Below are 15,698 nucleotides of genomic sequence, written 5' to 3' on the forward strand. Positions count from 1 at the left end.
CTCGGTTGATTCCGGGGATGAGGGGGTTGACTTATGAGGAAAGGTTGGGCCTCTACACATTGGAATTAAGAAGAATGAGAAGTGATCTTATCGAAACGTATAAGATTTTGAGGGGGCTTGACAAGGTGGGTTCAGAGAGGATGTATCCACTGACGGGGGAGACTAGAACTAGGGGGCATAATCTTCGAATAAGGGGCCACCCATTTAAAACTGAGTTGAGGAGGAATTTCTTCTGAGGGTTGTAAATCTGTGGAATTCGCTGCCTCAGAGAGCTGTGGAAGCTGGGACATTGAATAAATTTAAGACCGAAATAGACAGTTTCTTAACCAATAAAGGGATAAGGGGTTATGGGGAGCAGGCGGGGAAGTGGACCTGTGTCCATGATCGGATCAGCCATGATCATATTAAATGGCGGAGCAGGCTTGAGGGGCTGTATGGCCTACTCCTGGTCCTATTTCTTATGTTCTTATGTTCCCTCCGCGCATGCCAGTTCTTGCGTTTAAAAGCCGGTGAGCCAGCTGCGTGCGGCCTTCCAGATGACTGCGTCGCCACGCAGCTTAGCAGGAACATTGGTTGTGGGCTGTCTTTATATAATGTTTTGCGCCTGAACCATAGGTGGTCTGCACTCTTTACTAGAGTGTGTGCACTCTGAATGGTCTGAAAGTTTAAGTTAAGAGCTGATGTATTTTTTTCACTTCATGTATGCTTATTGTCTGGCCCAAAGCAAAATAATATAATTTTTTAAATGCTGCTGTCAAAGTTGACCAGTCTGGTAAATGGAACTCTGTCACAAGCAGCAATGCAGTTTAGGTTAAAATCATCATCAGAGAATTCTTTGAGTTATGTAGCCCATGGTTATAAGCACTAAAGGAAATTCATTTTGTTTTTGAACGTAATTGGTATCCAGTAATATTCAGTAAATATGTTCTCGGAAAGGGATGGGTAGGAGTGCTGTGACTCTACTAAAACACTAATTGCATCTTCAGTCCCCAATAAATTCGCTTTTGTGGAGCTTAATTGCAATTGAAGTTAAACATTGATATCCCTTTCCTCATTAAAAATGCCCAACACGTTCCCTGATTGAGTTTATAAGGTCCCAGGTTCGATCCCAAGTCTGCCCTGAATTAGTTGATCTCCGCAGGGATATCGAGTAATCTCGCGGGCTTCTTTTAGGAGGTAAGGGACATGGCGGAAAATGCAGTGACTGGTAGTGTGCGTGAACTTTAGGAAAGCCTTTGACATGGGCGATTACTATAAAGGCGTACGCGGATAACGGTGTCCCACATGGTCCGTTCTGGGGCCAATTCTGTTCACTGTGTACATCAATGATTTTGAGATAGACCTAGAGGGAATGGTGTCAAAATTCGCAGATGATCTCTAAACAGGAGGCACTATTCCTTGGAAGATCAAAGGAAGGTGCAATGGGGTATTGATGAGACGTGGAGGGCATGGGTTTAAATAGTGGCATTCACTTGTCTGTAAGTGTGAGGTGTTACATTTTGGTAGCACCAAGGGGAGCAATTTTGTTTGAAGGATGGGGAGCAGGGGGAGTGGATCCCAAAGAGAAAAAGGTGGGAAATTTCAGAGGGCAATTTGCCCTCCAACTGTCTCTTGCACACAGGGCTACTTCCAGAATGGGAAAGGAGATGAATCCATTCCTCTTCCGGCCTGTCCTCTGCGATGGGTTGCGTAGATCACACTCCAGAGAGGGTCAGTTTTAGTTTAAACCAAGAAAGGAAGCACTTTAAAATGGCTTGTGTCAATGTTCAAAGTCAAAGCTAGCATCTTTGGTTTGGATAGAGTCTTGTGACCAGTCAGCTGCCGGTCACATGAATCAAATATTTGATAAAATTAATTTCAAGCCAAGATAATTAAAGACCATATGCAAGCTAAATGATCTCCACTCCAACATAATCACGTGCGTAACCTCTGTTGCTACATTTTTAGCTCTGACTCCGTTATGCCTTTTGAAAGTATCAATGTTATTTGACATCCAATTAGTGCCCGTTCCTGCCAGAGACTAAATGGAGAAGTTCAGGGATCCAATCTTGGCTGTAGTCCGAAACATCTCAATTCAAGTGTTGTATTCAGCTAATATTTCCAATGTTGGCGCAGTGTGGGTTTTATGTGCGACTGCAGATAAATTTAAATATGTAAAAAGTGCATTGATCGCAACTGCAAAGTGACGGGCACCCAGAAACTCAGTGATCAGTTAAAAAAAATTTATTCCTGCTTTTGAGTTTCCCAGGACCCCCCCGAGAAAGCTAGCTGGTGACTTGCTGGGGCTCTGGACATTCCTCACCGAGTCTACATAAGAACATAAGAAATAGGAGCAGGAGTAGGCCATTTGGCCTCTCGAGCCTGCTCTGCCATTCAATAAGATCATGGCTGATCTGATCATGGACTCCGCTCCACTTCCCGTGAGTCTGGCTCCTGGCAGAAGGCACAGGGTGACTCCCTTTTTTTCTTTAACCCCAGTCTCCCTCACAACCCTTCCTGCCCCTCCACCAATTCCTGGATGTGTTAAATGCCTGTTTCCTACATTGCCGACACAGCCGATTATGGTTCAGTTCATTAGCTCATTGTGTTCGGAGTTGCAGGGGTGGCCCATTGTCCTACACTCTATGGGATGAGCTGTTGGGTGAGATGAAGTCCTACCAGTGATCGTGTGTGAAGTCTGGTAGCTCAATGGCGCATTGCGTTAATACTGTGAGCTGGTGAGATCTGGGTTATCCTCAAAATGAGGACATCTGACACACAGGACTGCAGCTGGTTGGCCTCCCTACACCTTGTGCCATAGACTTCCACATGTGATCCTCTGCGCACGAGCTCCCAATCTTACCAGTGTTGCTGTGAAGAGGTATTGGGTGACCGCTCAGTATTTCCCAACAGGGCAGAGGAAGAACTAGTTTCCTCCCCACCCATCCCCTTCCTGGCTGCTTTTGTTTACCTCTTTCTCTTAGCTTTCCTCCTCGCTGGCCTTGGAGCAACACTGGCAGATATCGAAGAGCAGTTTAGCCACCCTCCTGGCTGGGAAAGATGCACAATGCAGGGAAGTCCAGAGAGTCAGAGGATAAGTCACTTTAAGAGAGGGGGAACTTAAAACAATCACCATCACTGGAGGAAAAAGTACTAGGCAAGCTAATGGGACTAAAGGTGGACAAGTCCCCTGGACCTAATGGCCTGCGTCCTAGGATCTTAATAGAGGTGGCTGCAGAGATAGTGGATGTATTGGTTGTAATCTACCAAAATTCCCTGGATTCTGGAGAGGTCCTAGCGGACTGGAAAATCGCAAATGTAATGCCCCTATTTAAGAAAGGAGGGAGACAGAAAGCAGGAAACTATAGACCAGTTAGCCTAACATCTGTCATTGGGAAAATGCTGGAGTCCATCATTAAGGAAGCAGGATATTTAGAAAATCATAATGCAGTTGAGCAGAGTCAGCATGGTTTTATGAAAGGGACATCATGTTTGACAAATTTGCTCAAGTTCTTTTGAGGATGTAACGAGCAGGGTGAATAAAGGGGAACCAGTAGATGTCGTGTATTTGGATTTCCAGAAAACATTCGATAAAGTGCCACATAAAAGGTTACTGCACAACATAAGAGCTCACGGGGTTGGAGGTAATATATTAGCAAGGATAGAGGATTGGCTAACGAATAGAAAGCATAGGTCATTTTCAGGTTGGCAAACAGCGGTGCCGCAGGGATCAGTGCTGGGTCCTCAACTATTTACAATCTATATTAATGACTTGGATGAAGAGACCGAGTGTAACGTAGTCAAATTTGCTGATGATACAAAGATGGAAAAGCAAGTTGTGAGGAGGACGCATGGAATGTACAAAGGGATATAGACAGGCTAAGTGAGTGGGCAAAAATTTGGCAGATGGAGTATAATGTTGGAAAATGTGAGGTTATCCACTTTGGTAAGAAAAGTAAAAAAGCACATTATAATTTAAATGGGGAGAGATTACAAAGTGTTGCAGTACAGAGAGACTTGGGGGGGGGGGGGGGGGTCCTTGTACATGAAACACAAAAAGTTAGTATGCAGGTACAGCAAGTGATCAGGAAGGCAAATGGAATGTTGGCCTTTATTGTAAGCGGATAGAGTATAAAAGCCGGGAAGTCCTGTTACAACTGTACAGGGTGTTGGTGAGGCCACACCTGGAGTACTGCGTACAATTTTGGTCACCGTATTTAAGGAAGGATATACTTGCATTGGAGGCAGTTCAGAGAAGGTTCACTAGGTTGATTCTGGAGATGAGGGGGTTGAGTAGGTTGGGCCTATACACATTGGAGTTCAGAAGGATGAGAGGTGATCTTATCAAAACATCGAAGATTCTGAGGGGGCTCGACAAGGTGGATGCAGAGAGGATATTTCCCGAGAGATCATCAGCGGCAGGTTGGGGCATAAAAGGAGCAGTGAGTGGCGACCATAGGCAGCGAGGCGGCGTACCACGGCAAGGTACAGCGCGAGCTGGTGCAGGAGGGCGACGGCAATGAAGAGTGATGCCATCAAGGTCCAGGTCGGTGATTGGAGCATGGGCAGGTACAGCAGGAGCGGCGAGGTCGGAGCGAAGGAGCGGCGTGAGATTATAGAGGGACGTGATCGGGGCCCAGGAGAGGTGTGAGTTCGGGCCCAGAAGAGGCGAGGGCCCAGGGGCAGCACGGGCCAGCCCACACTGCGATATGTGTGCCCACTAGTTCCGTGCAGCAGAACTGGTCTCCAGTTGTCGTGGTTAACCCTTGCCACTGGACCAAGACCTAGCTCTGTCAAGCCCGTGTGGTGGCTGGTGTGCAACAGCCACCCCACGTTAAAAAAAATCCACGCATGGGTATCATCCACCCTTCAGGATGTAGTTCAGGATCTGGAATATTAAGTCCTTCATTGAAACACCTGTGAACTCATCCTTTTTTGGCGTGGAAACAAGTCATTCTCGATTCGAGAGACTGCCTATGGTGATGATGATTTCCTTTAATGGGGGAATCTAGAACTTGGGGACATAGTCTCAGATTAAGGGACCGCCCATTTAAAACTGAGATGAGGAGGAATTTCTTTCTCAGAGGGTTGTAAATCTGTGGAATTCTCTGCCCCAGAGAGCTGTGGAGGCTGGGTCATTGAATATATTTAAGGCGGAGATAGACAGATTTTTGAGCGGTAAGGGAGTGAAGGGTTATGGGGAGCGGGCAGGGAAGTGGAGCTGAGTCCATGATCAGATCAGCCATGATCGTATTGAATGGCGGAGCAGGCTTGAGGGGCCGTATGGCCGACTCCTGCTCCTATTTCTTATGTTATGTGTCACACCAATGTTCCCTTTAAGCCGTGCAGCTCTCTGGATCTCCTGTGCAGCTGGCTCACCGGCTATTCAATGAGGAAAACCGTGCATGCACGGTATCTTGCATGGGCCGCACGCCCCCCCGCCCCCCCCCCCCCCCCCAATGAACGGGAACATTGTCTCTCACTCTATGTAGGGCTGGACTTGCGCTGACTTTGCGATCGGGTTTTCGCCGCGATTTGACTCTCGACGGCAAATATCCGGTCGGCGGGATCCTCGGCCCCCTCTTTGCGGCGGCGCTTCCACGTACCACCGGGGAGAGGTGTGCCGATGTGCAGCGCCGCGGATTGCGTTACTTACTTTCGGCTCTCTCCCGACCCGTACGCCACGCCCAGAATACCGACAGGTCAAACCTGTCGGTGCAGCCCTGCCAGCAGCGGTAAGTATGAAGACCTGCAAAAAAGGTAAGTTTAAAGTTTTTATTTTGTAATTAATTTTCAGTGATTTGTTGTTTTTTGAATATTTTTTACAATTTTTTAAGTTTGTTTTTTCCCCCCTCCCAAGGCCTCTCTCGCAGCGCTGCCGGCCCCGGACTAAAGTTGCCGAAACTCGCTGTTTGATCCACGAATCCTCGTTCAGTGCTGACTTTACCGATGCACAGACGTAAAGTTAGGCCAAAAACGGTAGCGCAGCGAAAACGGTAATTTTGGCGTAAAACTACCGTTTTTGCCGGAAACCTAGCCCTTTATTTTTTTTGAAATGGGAGTCTCTGAGGCAAACTAGTCTCGTATAGTCGCAAAATATCTCGGGTCAGAATGGACATAATTCTAGATTGTGCGCGAAACTGCTGACAAACTCCTACCATTTTCACCTTCTGACTTCTAAACTGTACTTAAAGTAGAGACTGAAGCCCTTTTGTCACCAGTGCAGTGTGGTTGGTTGGTTGCTGCAGTGTCCTATTTCTGGCTTGTACCTATTGTTTGCGCTGCTGCCATTTCGTGCTGATTTGATTCTTTCATCTGCAGTTGACTGAACCGCTTACTTTTTCTTTTTGTAACCGCTGTTTTTCCACCTCTCTGTCCATTCGCCGCCCACAGCCACGGCTATTTGCACTGACCTCGCTGTGTGTGCTGGCTGACCTAGGAGTCCGAATTTCTACAGCGGGTTTAGAGTTTTGTCCAGCATTTTGTGCATTTGCTTTGCCCTGCTTTAGCCTATGTGCTTAAATAGCTTCCTCTTTAATCCTGATCACATGGGTCTCACTAGCTGTGAAAAATTAGATTTCTTATCGCTGTTAGCTGTCCAGAAGCTGAAGCCAAGTGTTAGGAGATTTGGAATGCTGTCTTGGCTCCTTGAACTTGGGAGACTGCCGTATAAATTTTCTGAAATTGCATACCAAGGAGAGGCATTTCTTTTCGTCAGCAGTGGGCTGGATCAGGCTGCATGCGATGCTGTGGGTGGGAGCTTGTGTGATTGCCCACGCAATAGTTCCAGTTCATAGCACTGCCATCAGTGGGAAGTGTCAAACAGAGGTTTGGCACTTGCTCACTGGAACAGCTCCCAGGCAGCGTTGCAGAAGCCTAAGGCAGGCCTTTTTGTAGGCTAGTGCTCTTTCTCTTTCTCCCACAACCATTCCCAGATTGTGATTCTTCATCATCCTAGCTTGGCATTCCAAAACCACAGGCCTTGAGAGCTGTTTACGCCAACATCTATCGGTGCGTCTTCTACTGCAGTCTCGGGGTGTGTGTTGTCAGATTTGGTCTGCCATGGGCAATTAACAGGCGTCCCAATATAAACTTATCTGACTCGACCCTATTGAGCGTGAGAGGATGAACCAGCATTGGTAGAGGGAGAGGAAACTAGAAATGGAAGTGAACTCTTAATTATTTACATTAATAAGCCTTGAATTGTGGCGGTTTCTGACATTGGCCCTGAATTCACGGCCCCGACAGACGCGCATGAGGTGCACACGCGCCCGTGGGGTCCCTGCAAGTTTCGGGTTTGGGCATGCACAGCGCATGCGCCTAAACCCGGAACTTGCGATCTGTCACGATTACTCTTGACGATCGCACGCATCCGGAAGTAAAGGGCCTCCATGGGCGGAGAGTTGGGCTATTTGCCCAACTTATGCCCTTGAAATTCTTCAGGCCTGCTTTTATCAGCGGAAGACTTATAAAGGACAGAAAAATGCTTTTTTTCAATAAATCAAACAGTTAAAATCCTGTTAAATAAGGAGGTTTATTTTTAGACCCATTAAAATATGTAAATTTATTTTTCAAGAAATTACATTTCTGATTTAAATAAATAATTAAGTGCCATTTTGATTCATTTTTAAATGTGATATTTTTTAAAATGTAAGTGTTTTTGGGGGTATTCCCATTCATACTTGCGGTGATTCCATACCTACAGAACTCACCAAGTATGAATGGGAATACCCCTACTTGGATTGGTTGGGCTGGCTCACATGATCCCAGGGACGAGTGCAAAGCGCTTGTGTCCCTGGAATACGTGGGCCTCTGCGCAGGCCTTTGTGTAAAGGCCGGGGACCGCAAGTCTGGGGACCGCAAGTCTCTGGACCACCAGGTAGATTGGTGGGAATTTTTCAGGTCGGCAGCCTCCGAACGCAATTTCTGGGCCTTTGTGTACCAGATGTTGGTTGACCTCTCTTGACCTGAAAGTACAACCGGCATCAGCTGGAGTGGGACCGAGGTGTAGACCTCGAAGCCCATGGTTTGATTCCCAATTGGAGTTGGTTGATTGCGGCTGGGGCGTCAATTAGGGTGCCACGATCTGTGTGTGTCTCAATTGGGGACAGGGAAAATTAGCTCTGAGCCTAGGCTGCAAATAAAGTTTGGCTGTGAAATGATGCCACAGGCTACTATCGTAGCTACAATGGCCCTGATATTTACTGGGGTGGGTCTTGAGGCGAGGGGGATGAAGTTTTGGCAACCTGGGTTTAAAATTACCCCCAATAACACAGCTGTCAAATTCCTCTTTCTGCTATTTTAGCGGAAGCTTTAACCCATATAGGGCTGCAATGTAATTTTCTGGTTCAGATGATGCTTCTAAACTGCTCAACTTTTATTTTAGATCATCCGTGCCTTTGTTACCTCTAGATCTGACTACTCCAACGCACTCCTGGCTGGCCTCCCACATTCTACTCTCCGTAAACTTGAGGTGATCCAAATCTCGGCTGCCCCTGTGTCCTAACTCGCACCGAGTCCCACTCACCCATCACCCCTGTGCTCGCATTGGCTCCCGGTTAAGCAACGCCTCGATTTCAAAATTCTCATCCTTGTTTTCAAATCCCTCCATGGCCTCGCCCCCCCTCCCTATCTCTGCAATCTCCTCCAGCCCCACAACTCCCCACCACCCCCACCCCCCGAGATGTCTGCGCTCCTCTAATTCTGCCCTCTTTAGCATCCCCGATTATAACTGCTCAACCATTGGCCTTCTGCCTAGGCCCCAAGCTCTGGAACTCCCTGCCTAAACCTCTCCACCTCTCTTTCCTCCTTTAAGATGCTCCTTAAAACCTAACTCTTTGACCAAGCATTTGGTCACCTGCCGTAATTTCTTCTTGTGGCTCGGTGTCAAATTTATTTGTTTTGTCTTAAAACACTCCTGTGAAGTGCCTTGGGACGTTTTACTACGTTAAAGGTGCTATATAAATACAAGTTGTTGTTGTAAATGGATTAATACATAGATGACGGAGGAATTTCGGGCAAACGTTTCTTGTGCTAGTAAGCCACGGCACAATTTCAAGGGCGGTGTGTAAATTGGGCCAGTGATGACAAAAGTACAGGCGTTCTAGCCCTCTTGTACTTCACACTTCATTTATAAGCCTTATAAGAATTCCTCTCTCGCTCTCTCCCCACCCCCCCATTTGAATCAAGTTCTCTGCATCATGGCCTTCCTGTTGCTAGATGGCACTAGCTCCCAGAATAAAGTTCACACTTTGAGAGAAAATGTACGGATTATTTTAAATCCGTGTTTTAACCACTTTTCATCAAAAGATTGACTAAATCTCTAAGTCTTGTGATTTTGACTGCACATGGTGACATTGTTGCTCATCTGAATCCGAAAATGTATAAACTTTTTGTAGAACTTTTTTTAAAGAAAAAAAACTAAAAGCAGATTAAATGGATGAATAAATATGTTTTGTTTGTAACGTTGAATTTTCATCTGGAATAAAAAAAAAAAATTGAATAAGTTCGTGGGAGTTTTTTTTAAGTTTAAATGCTGAAAATGAAGACTAACCCTTGTTCTCAAGTCAGGGACAGCTAGGGGTAGTTGAGGGAAGTTGCATTTATTTGTACTTGTTCAAAATGGTGAAGACTTCACATACAGGAAAGGCTGGAAACGTACAGCAGGTCAGTCAGCATCTGTGGAGAGAACTGGGTCAGTCATCGCCTCGGGTCCCTACTCTGTATTTGACTGCCTGTTCGAATCATCATAACTTGTATTTATATAGCGCCTTTAACGTAGTAAAACCACCCAAGGCGCTTCACAACAGTGTTACAGACAAACAGAGAAATTTGACACCGAGCCATAAAAGAAGAAATTAAGGCAGATGACCAAAAGCTTGTTTAAAGAGGCAGGTTTTAAAGAGCGTGATCGAGAGGTGGAGGGGTTTAGGGAGGGAGTTCCAGAGCTTAGGGCCCAAACAGCTGAAGGCACGGCCACCGATGGTTAAGCAGTTATAATGAGGGATGTTCAAGAGGCCAGAATTTGAGGAACGCAGAGAGATAGGAAGGAGCAAAGCCATGGAGTGATTTGTAAACCAGGATGAGAATTTTGAAATCGAGGCGTTGTTTAACCGGGAGCCAATGTAGGTCAGAAAGCACATGGGTGATGGGTGATCTTGACTCGGTGCGGGTTAGTACATGGGCTGAGTTTTGGATCACCTCAAGTTTACATAGTGTGGAATGTGAAAGGCCGGCCAGGATTGAGTTGGATTAGGAGTGAAGGGAATTAAGGGTTACGGGGAGAGGGCGGGTAAGTGGAGCTGAGTCCACGGCCAGATCAGCCATGATCTTATTGAATGGCGGAGCAGGCTCGAGGGGCTAGATGGCCTACTCCTGTTCCTAATTCTTATGTTCTTATAGTCAAGTCTAGAGGATCATACAGCACAGAAGGAGGCCATTCGGCCCATCGTGCCTGTGCCACCTCCACAGTTGCTGACTGACCTGCTGTGTATTGCGTGGATTCCAGCAGCTGTGGTATTTGTGCTTTCCGTTGAGACTTCAAGTGATTTTGATGGGTTGTCTTTGTTCAGGGTTTTTTTGGTCAAAATGTTGTGACCATGAAAGGTAACAGAATTGCTTATGTTTCGTTGTATACATGTGAACACTGTAAATGTAACCATTTTTATTTTGTGTGTACCACTGTACGGGTTCTAATGCCGAAGTGAATCAAGTTGCCCTTCAACCCTGTGCAGTCCACATAGTTTGCACTGGAATCAATCTTGGGACAAACTCTGCTGTGCGGTGAATCTGGTCGTATTCCCTCATTATCATGTACTCATTCTCCTCCCTGCCAAATAGAGCCAGTCGGGCAGCTGGTCCCTGGCTTCTGCCAATAACCAGGCATGCGGAGATGTGTGTGGTAACAGCCCTGGCTCTTTATTTACCCTCCCCTGCCCAACCCTTCACTTTACACACTGAGTTGCTTCTGCTTGGTGCCACTCTGATCTGGCTGAAATCTGAAACACTCCATGTGGAGAACTGTGGCCACAAATTCCACCCCACCCCCCATTACTCCATGGTGTGGTATGTTGTTGTACAGTTACTTTTTCTCTGTGTAACAGGAGGAGGAAGAAGATAGTCCAACTACTGTAGATCACTCCTTATTCATATAGCGCAGTATCTGTACAAAGTGTTCCGTTAACAGTCGATTCATGCCCACTTTTTTTCTTGCAGGATTTTCTTATTATGTTCCTCCATCACCTTGCAACAGTTGGATTAATCACATTTTCTTATATCAACAACATGTTACGAGTCGGAACACTCGTCATGTGCCTTCATGATGCATCTGATTTCTTTTTAGAGGTGAGCCGATTCTATTGTTATAGTAACATTACTGTGTCTCGATTTCCTCAATTTTAAAATTCTCATCCTTGTTTACAAATCACTCCATGGACTTGCCCCTCCCTAGCTCTATAATCTCCTTCAGCCTCACAACCCCAAAAGATGTCTGCGCTCCTCAAATTCTGCCCTCTTGAACATCCCTCATTATAACTGCTCAACCATCAGTGGCCGTACCTTCAGCTGCCTGGGCCCCAAGCTCTGAAACTCCCTCCCTAAACCTCTCCACCTCTCCACCTCTCTACTTCCTCCTTTTAAGAAGCTCCTTAAAACGTACCTCTTTGACCAAACTTTTGGTCATCTGCTTTCATTTCTTCTTTTGTGGCTCAGTGTCAAATGTATCTGTTTTGTCTTGTAACACTGCTGTGAAACGCCTTGGGATGTTTTGCTACGTTAAAAGTGTTATATATAAATAAAAGTTTATTATTAATAATAATCACTCCTGCGTATCCATGATTCTCTATCGAATCTCCTTGCCTTAACTACACTCAGTTCTTTGTAAATTTACAGTCGGTAATCTGTGAACGGCTTGAAGTGTGGGAAGCACTGATGTTGGTTGTGACAATTGTTACCAGCACAGAAAATCATGATCATCATCATAGGCAGTCCCTCGGAATCGAGGAAGACTTGCTTCCACTCTTAACACGAGTCCTTAGGTGGCTGAACAGTCCAATACGAGAACCACAGTCCCTGTCACAGGTGGGACAGATAGTCGTTGAGGGAAGGGGAGGGTGGGACTGGTTTGCCGCACGCTCCTTCCGCTGCCTGCGCTTGATTTCTGCACGCTCTCGGTGTTGAGACTCGAGGTGCTCAGCGCCCTCCCGGATGCACTTCCTCCACTTAGAACGGTCTTTGGCAAGTGACTCCCAGGTGTCGGTGGAGATGTTGCACTTTATCAGGGAGGCTTTGAGGGTGTCCTTGTAACGCTTAATAACAGCACAATAATGCAACAAAAGCTCCCGAGGAAAGTGAAAGCTGTAAATTGTTAAAGGAAGAAAAGGCCATCAAAGCGCGATTTCAAGAGTGTAATCTAATTTCCTGGTTCAGATAATGGTTATAAACGACTTGACCTTTGCTCCTGCTGTTTTATAGGCCTGAGATTGCATGAGAACAGCAATCCCAGGCTTTGCTCACTCTCTAATTAAAGGCTCTCCACTGTCACCTTTTTTAATAATAACAAATTGGATGTAGGTGCAGGACAAAAGTGTGCATTAAATGTTCTTAAAGTGAGCATCTCAAAATCAAAGGAAATCTGAAGTTTGGGCTTTTATTATCTTATCCTGCAGATTCTGAAAAGTTTTCACCCATCGAATGTTTGATTGCAAGGCTTGTTTTCTGTGCATGCCAGGTTCAATTCAATTTTATTATTCATTCTCGGTTTGTGGACGTCGCTGACAAGGCCAACATTTATTGCCCATCCCTAATTGAACATAAATAGGAGCAGGAGTAAACATAGAAACATAGAAAATAGGTGCAGGAGTAGGCCATTCGGCCCTTCGAGCTTGAACCACCATTTAATAAGATCATGGCTGATCATGCAACTTCAATACCCCACTCCTGCTTTCTCTCCATACCCCTTGATCCCTTTAGCCGTAAGGGTCACATCTAACTCCCTTTTGAATATATCTAACAAACTGGCCTCAACAACTTTCTGTGGTAGAGAATTCCACAGGTTCACAATTCTCTGGGTGAAAAAGTTTCTCCTCATCTCGGTCCTAGATGGCTTACCCCTTATCCTTAGACTGTGACCCCTGGTTCTGGACTTCCCCAACATCAGGAACATTTTTCCTGCATCTAACCTGTCCAATCCTGTCAGAATTTTATATGTTTCTATGAGATCCCCTCTCATCTAAATTCCAGTGAAATATAAGCCTAGTCGATCCAGTCTTTCTTCATATGTCAGTCCTGCCATCCCGGGAATCAGTCTGGTGAACCTTCGCTGCACTCCCTCAATAGCAAGAACGTCCTTCCTCAGATTAGGAGACCAAAACTGCACACAATACAGTAGGCCATTTGGCCCCTTGAGCCTGCTCCGCCATTCAATAAGATCGTGGTTGATCTGATCCTGGCCTCAACTCCACTTTCCTGCCCTGCTGCCCATAAACCCTTGACTTCCTTATCCTTCAAAAATCTGTCTTTCCACCTTAAATATATTCAATGACCCAGCCTCCACAGCCCTCTGCAGTCCCATGTGGTGAAGGTGCTCCCACAGTGCTGTTAGGGAGGGAGTTCCAGGATTTTGACCCAGCGACTATGAAGGAACAGCCGATGTATTTCCAAGTCCGGATGGTGTGTGACTGGGTGGGGAACTTTGAGGTTCCCATGCGCCTGCTGCCCTTGTCTTTCTAGGTGGTAGAGGTCGCTGCAGGTTTGGGAGGTGCTGCCGAAGAAGCCTTGGCGAGTTTCTGCAGTGCATCTTGTAGATGGTGCACACTGCAGCCACGGTGCGCCGATGGTGGAGTGAGCAAATGTTGAAGGTGGTGGATGAGGTGCCAATCAAGTGGGCTGCTTTGTCCTGGATGGTGTCGAGCTTCTTGAGTGTTGTTGGAGCTGCACTCATCCAGGCAAGTGGAGAGTATTCCATCACACTCCTGACTTGTGTCTTGTAGATGTGGGAAGGCTTTGGGGAGTCAGGAGGTGAGACACTCTCCGCAGAATACCCAGCCTCTGACCCGCTCTTGTTGCCACAGTATTTATGTGGCTGGTCCAGTTAAGTTTCTGGTCAATGGTGACCCCCAGGATGTTGATGGTAGGGGATTCGATAGTAATGCTATTGAATGTCACGGAGCAGTGGTTAGACACTCGCTTGTTGGAGATGGTCATTGCCTGGTATTTGCTATTGTATGATTTTTGTCCCCGAAAATCTCAACCCCCGTGAACCACCACTTGTCCAACCTTGCTGAGACCAGGGTAGGAGCAGTTGTACAAGCAGGGCGTTTGCTAAATGCCTTATGGTGACATGACTGAGACTTGGAATTCAGTGCGTGTGATTTGCGAGTGCCAATTGGCATAACATACTGAGACTGAGTGCACCGACAACTCCTTCTGATGGACCCCGTGTGGACAGCACATAGAGATAGCACACTGTCCCTTCAGCTCTGTGACCCAAATTTGAATTCAATGAAAGGTTGAAATTCTCTATCTGTGCCAGCAGTGCGGGTTTGAAGTAAGATGAGTTTAGATGGTCTAAATGCAGTTTTTTCATTGGCACTGATCCATCTAACTGCCCATAAATACATGCAAATTGACTATCCCATAGGATTGTTGATCTGGGTATTGAAAAGGCACACTTGTACATAAGGAATAGGAGTAGGCCATTTGGGCCCTCGAGCCTGCTCCGCCATTCAATAAGATCATGGCTGATCTGAGCTTGGCCTCGGCTCCACTTCCCTGCCTGCTCCCCATAACCCTTGACTCCCTTATCGCTCAAAAATCTATATCTCCACCTTAAATATATTCAATGACCCAGCCTCCACAGCTCTCTGGGTTAGAAAATTCCACAGATTCACAACCCTCAGAAAAGAAATTTCGCCTCATTTCTGTTTTAAATGGGCAGCCCCTTATTCTGAGACCAATCCCCCTAGTTCGAGATTCCCCCACAAGAGAAAACATTCACCCTGTCGAGCCCCCTCAGAATCTTGTACGCACTGGGAAATGCTCTTCAGAAGTTGGGATGAGATAGTTTTGGGGCAGAGTAGAGGGAGTCTTATTCTGCACTGGCCTGGTGTGAGAATGCTTGATGCTGATGCTACACGGCAAGTGAGCCCCAGGTGGGCAGAGGAAACATTTCAAGGACACCCTCAAAGCCTCCTTGACAAAGTGCAACATCCCCACCGACACCTGGGAGTCCCTGGCCAAAGTGGAGGAAGTGCATCCGGGAGGGCGCTGAGCACCTCGAGTCTTGTCGCCGAGAGCATGCAGAAAGCAAGTGCAGGCAGCGGAAGGAGCGTGCGGCAAACCAGTCCCACCCACCCCTTCCTTCAACCACTGTCTGTCCCACCTGTGACAGACTGTAATTCCCTTATTGGACTGTACAATCACCCAAGGACTAATTTTTAGAGTGGAAGCAAGTCTTCCTCGATTCCGAGGGACTGCCTATGATGATGATGATGCTTTGGGTGCTGGGTGGATCGCTGTTTCCTGCAAAATCCAAAAATACACTGCGTGGACAAAATGTAAATCAGTGCAGTCAGTCTCGGAGTTAAATAACACACATCAGCAAGGACTGGAATCATTCCAAAAATAGTCATCCTTGGCCGACTCGCCAAAAGAAATAGTGTTGCTCGAGTGAAGACTAATGGTAATGCTGACATGTCACAGCTCCGCCAGAGTTTGTGCAG

General features: G+C 46.5%; 1 protein-coding gene across 1 annotated transcript in view; it reads left to right on the plus strand.

Moving 5' to 3' along the window:
* LOC139240988 (ceramide synthase 6-like) overlaps positions 1-15,698 on the plus strand; it is a 108,725-nt gene that overhangs the window by 57,171 nt on the left and 35,856 nt on the right. Inside the window, exon 7 of the mRNA XM_070869640.1 lies at positions 11,194-11,322. Within this exon, the coding sequence (XP_070725741.1) occupies positions 11,194-11,322 (129 nt within the window). The remainder of the gene's footprint in view (positions 1-11,193; positions 11,323-15,698) is intronic.

Source organism: Pristiophorus japonicus, chromosome X (genome assembly GCF_044704955.1).
Source record: "Pristiophorus japonicus isolate sPriJap1 chromosome X, sPriJap1.hap1, whole genome shotgun sequence".
NCBI classification, from domain to species: domain Eukaryota; kingdom Metazoa; phylum Chordata; class Chondrichthyes; family Pristiophoridae; genus Pristiophorus; species Pristiophorus japonicus.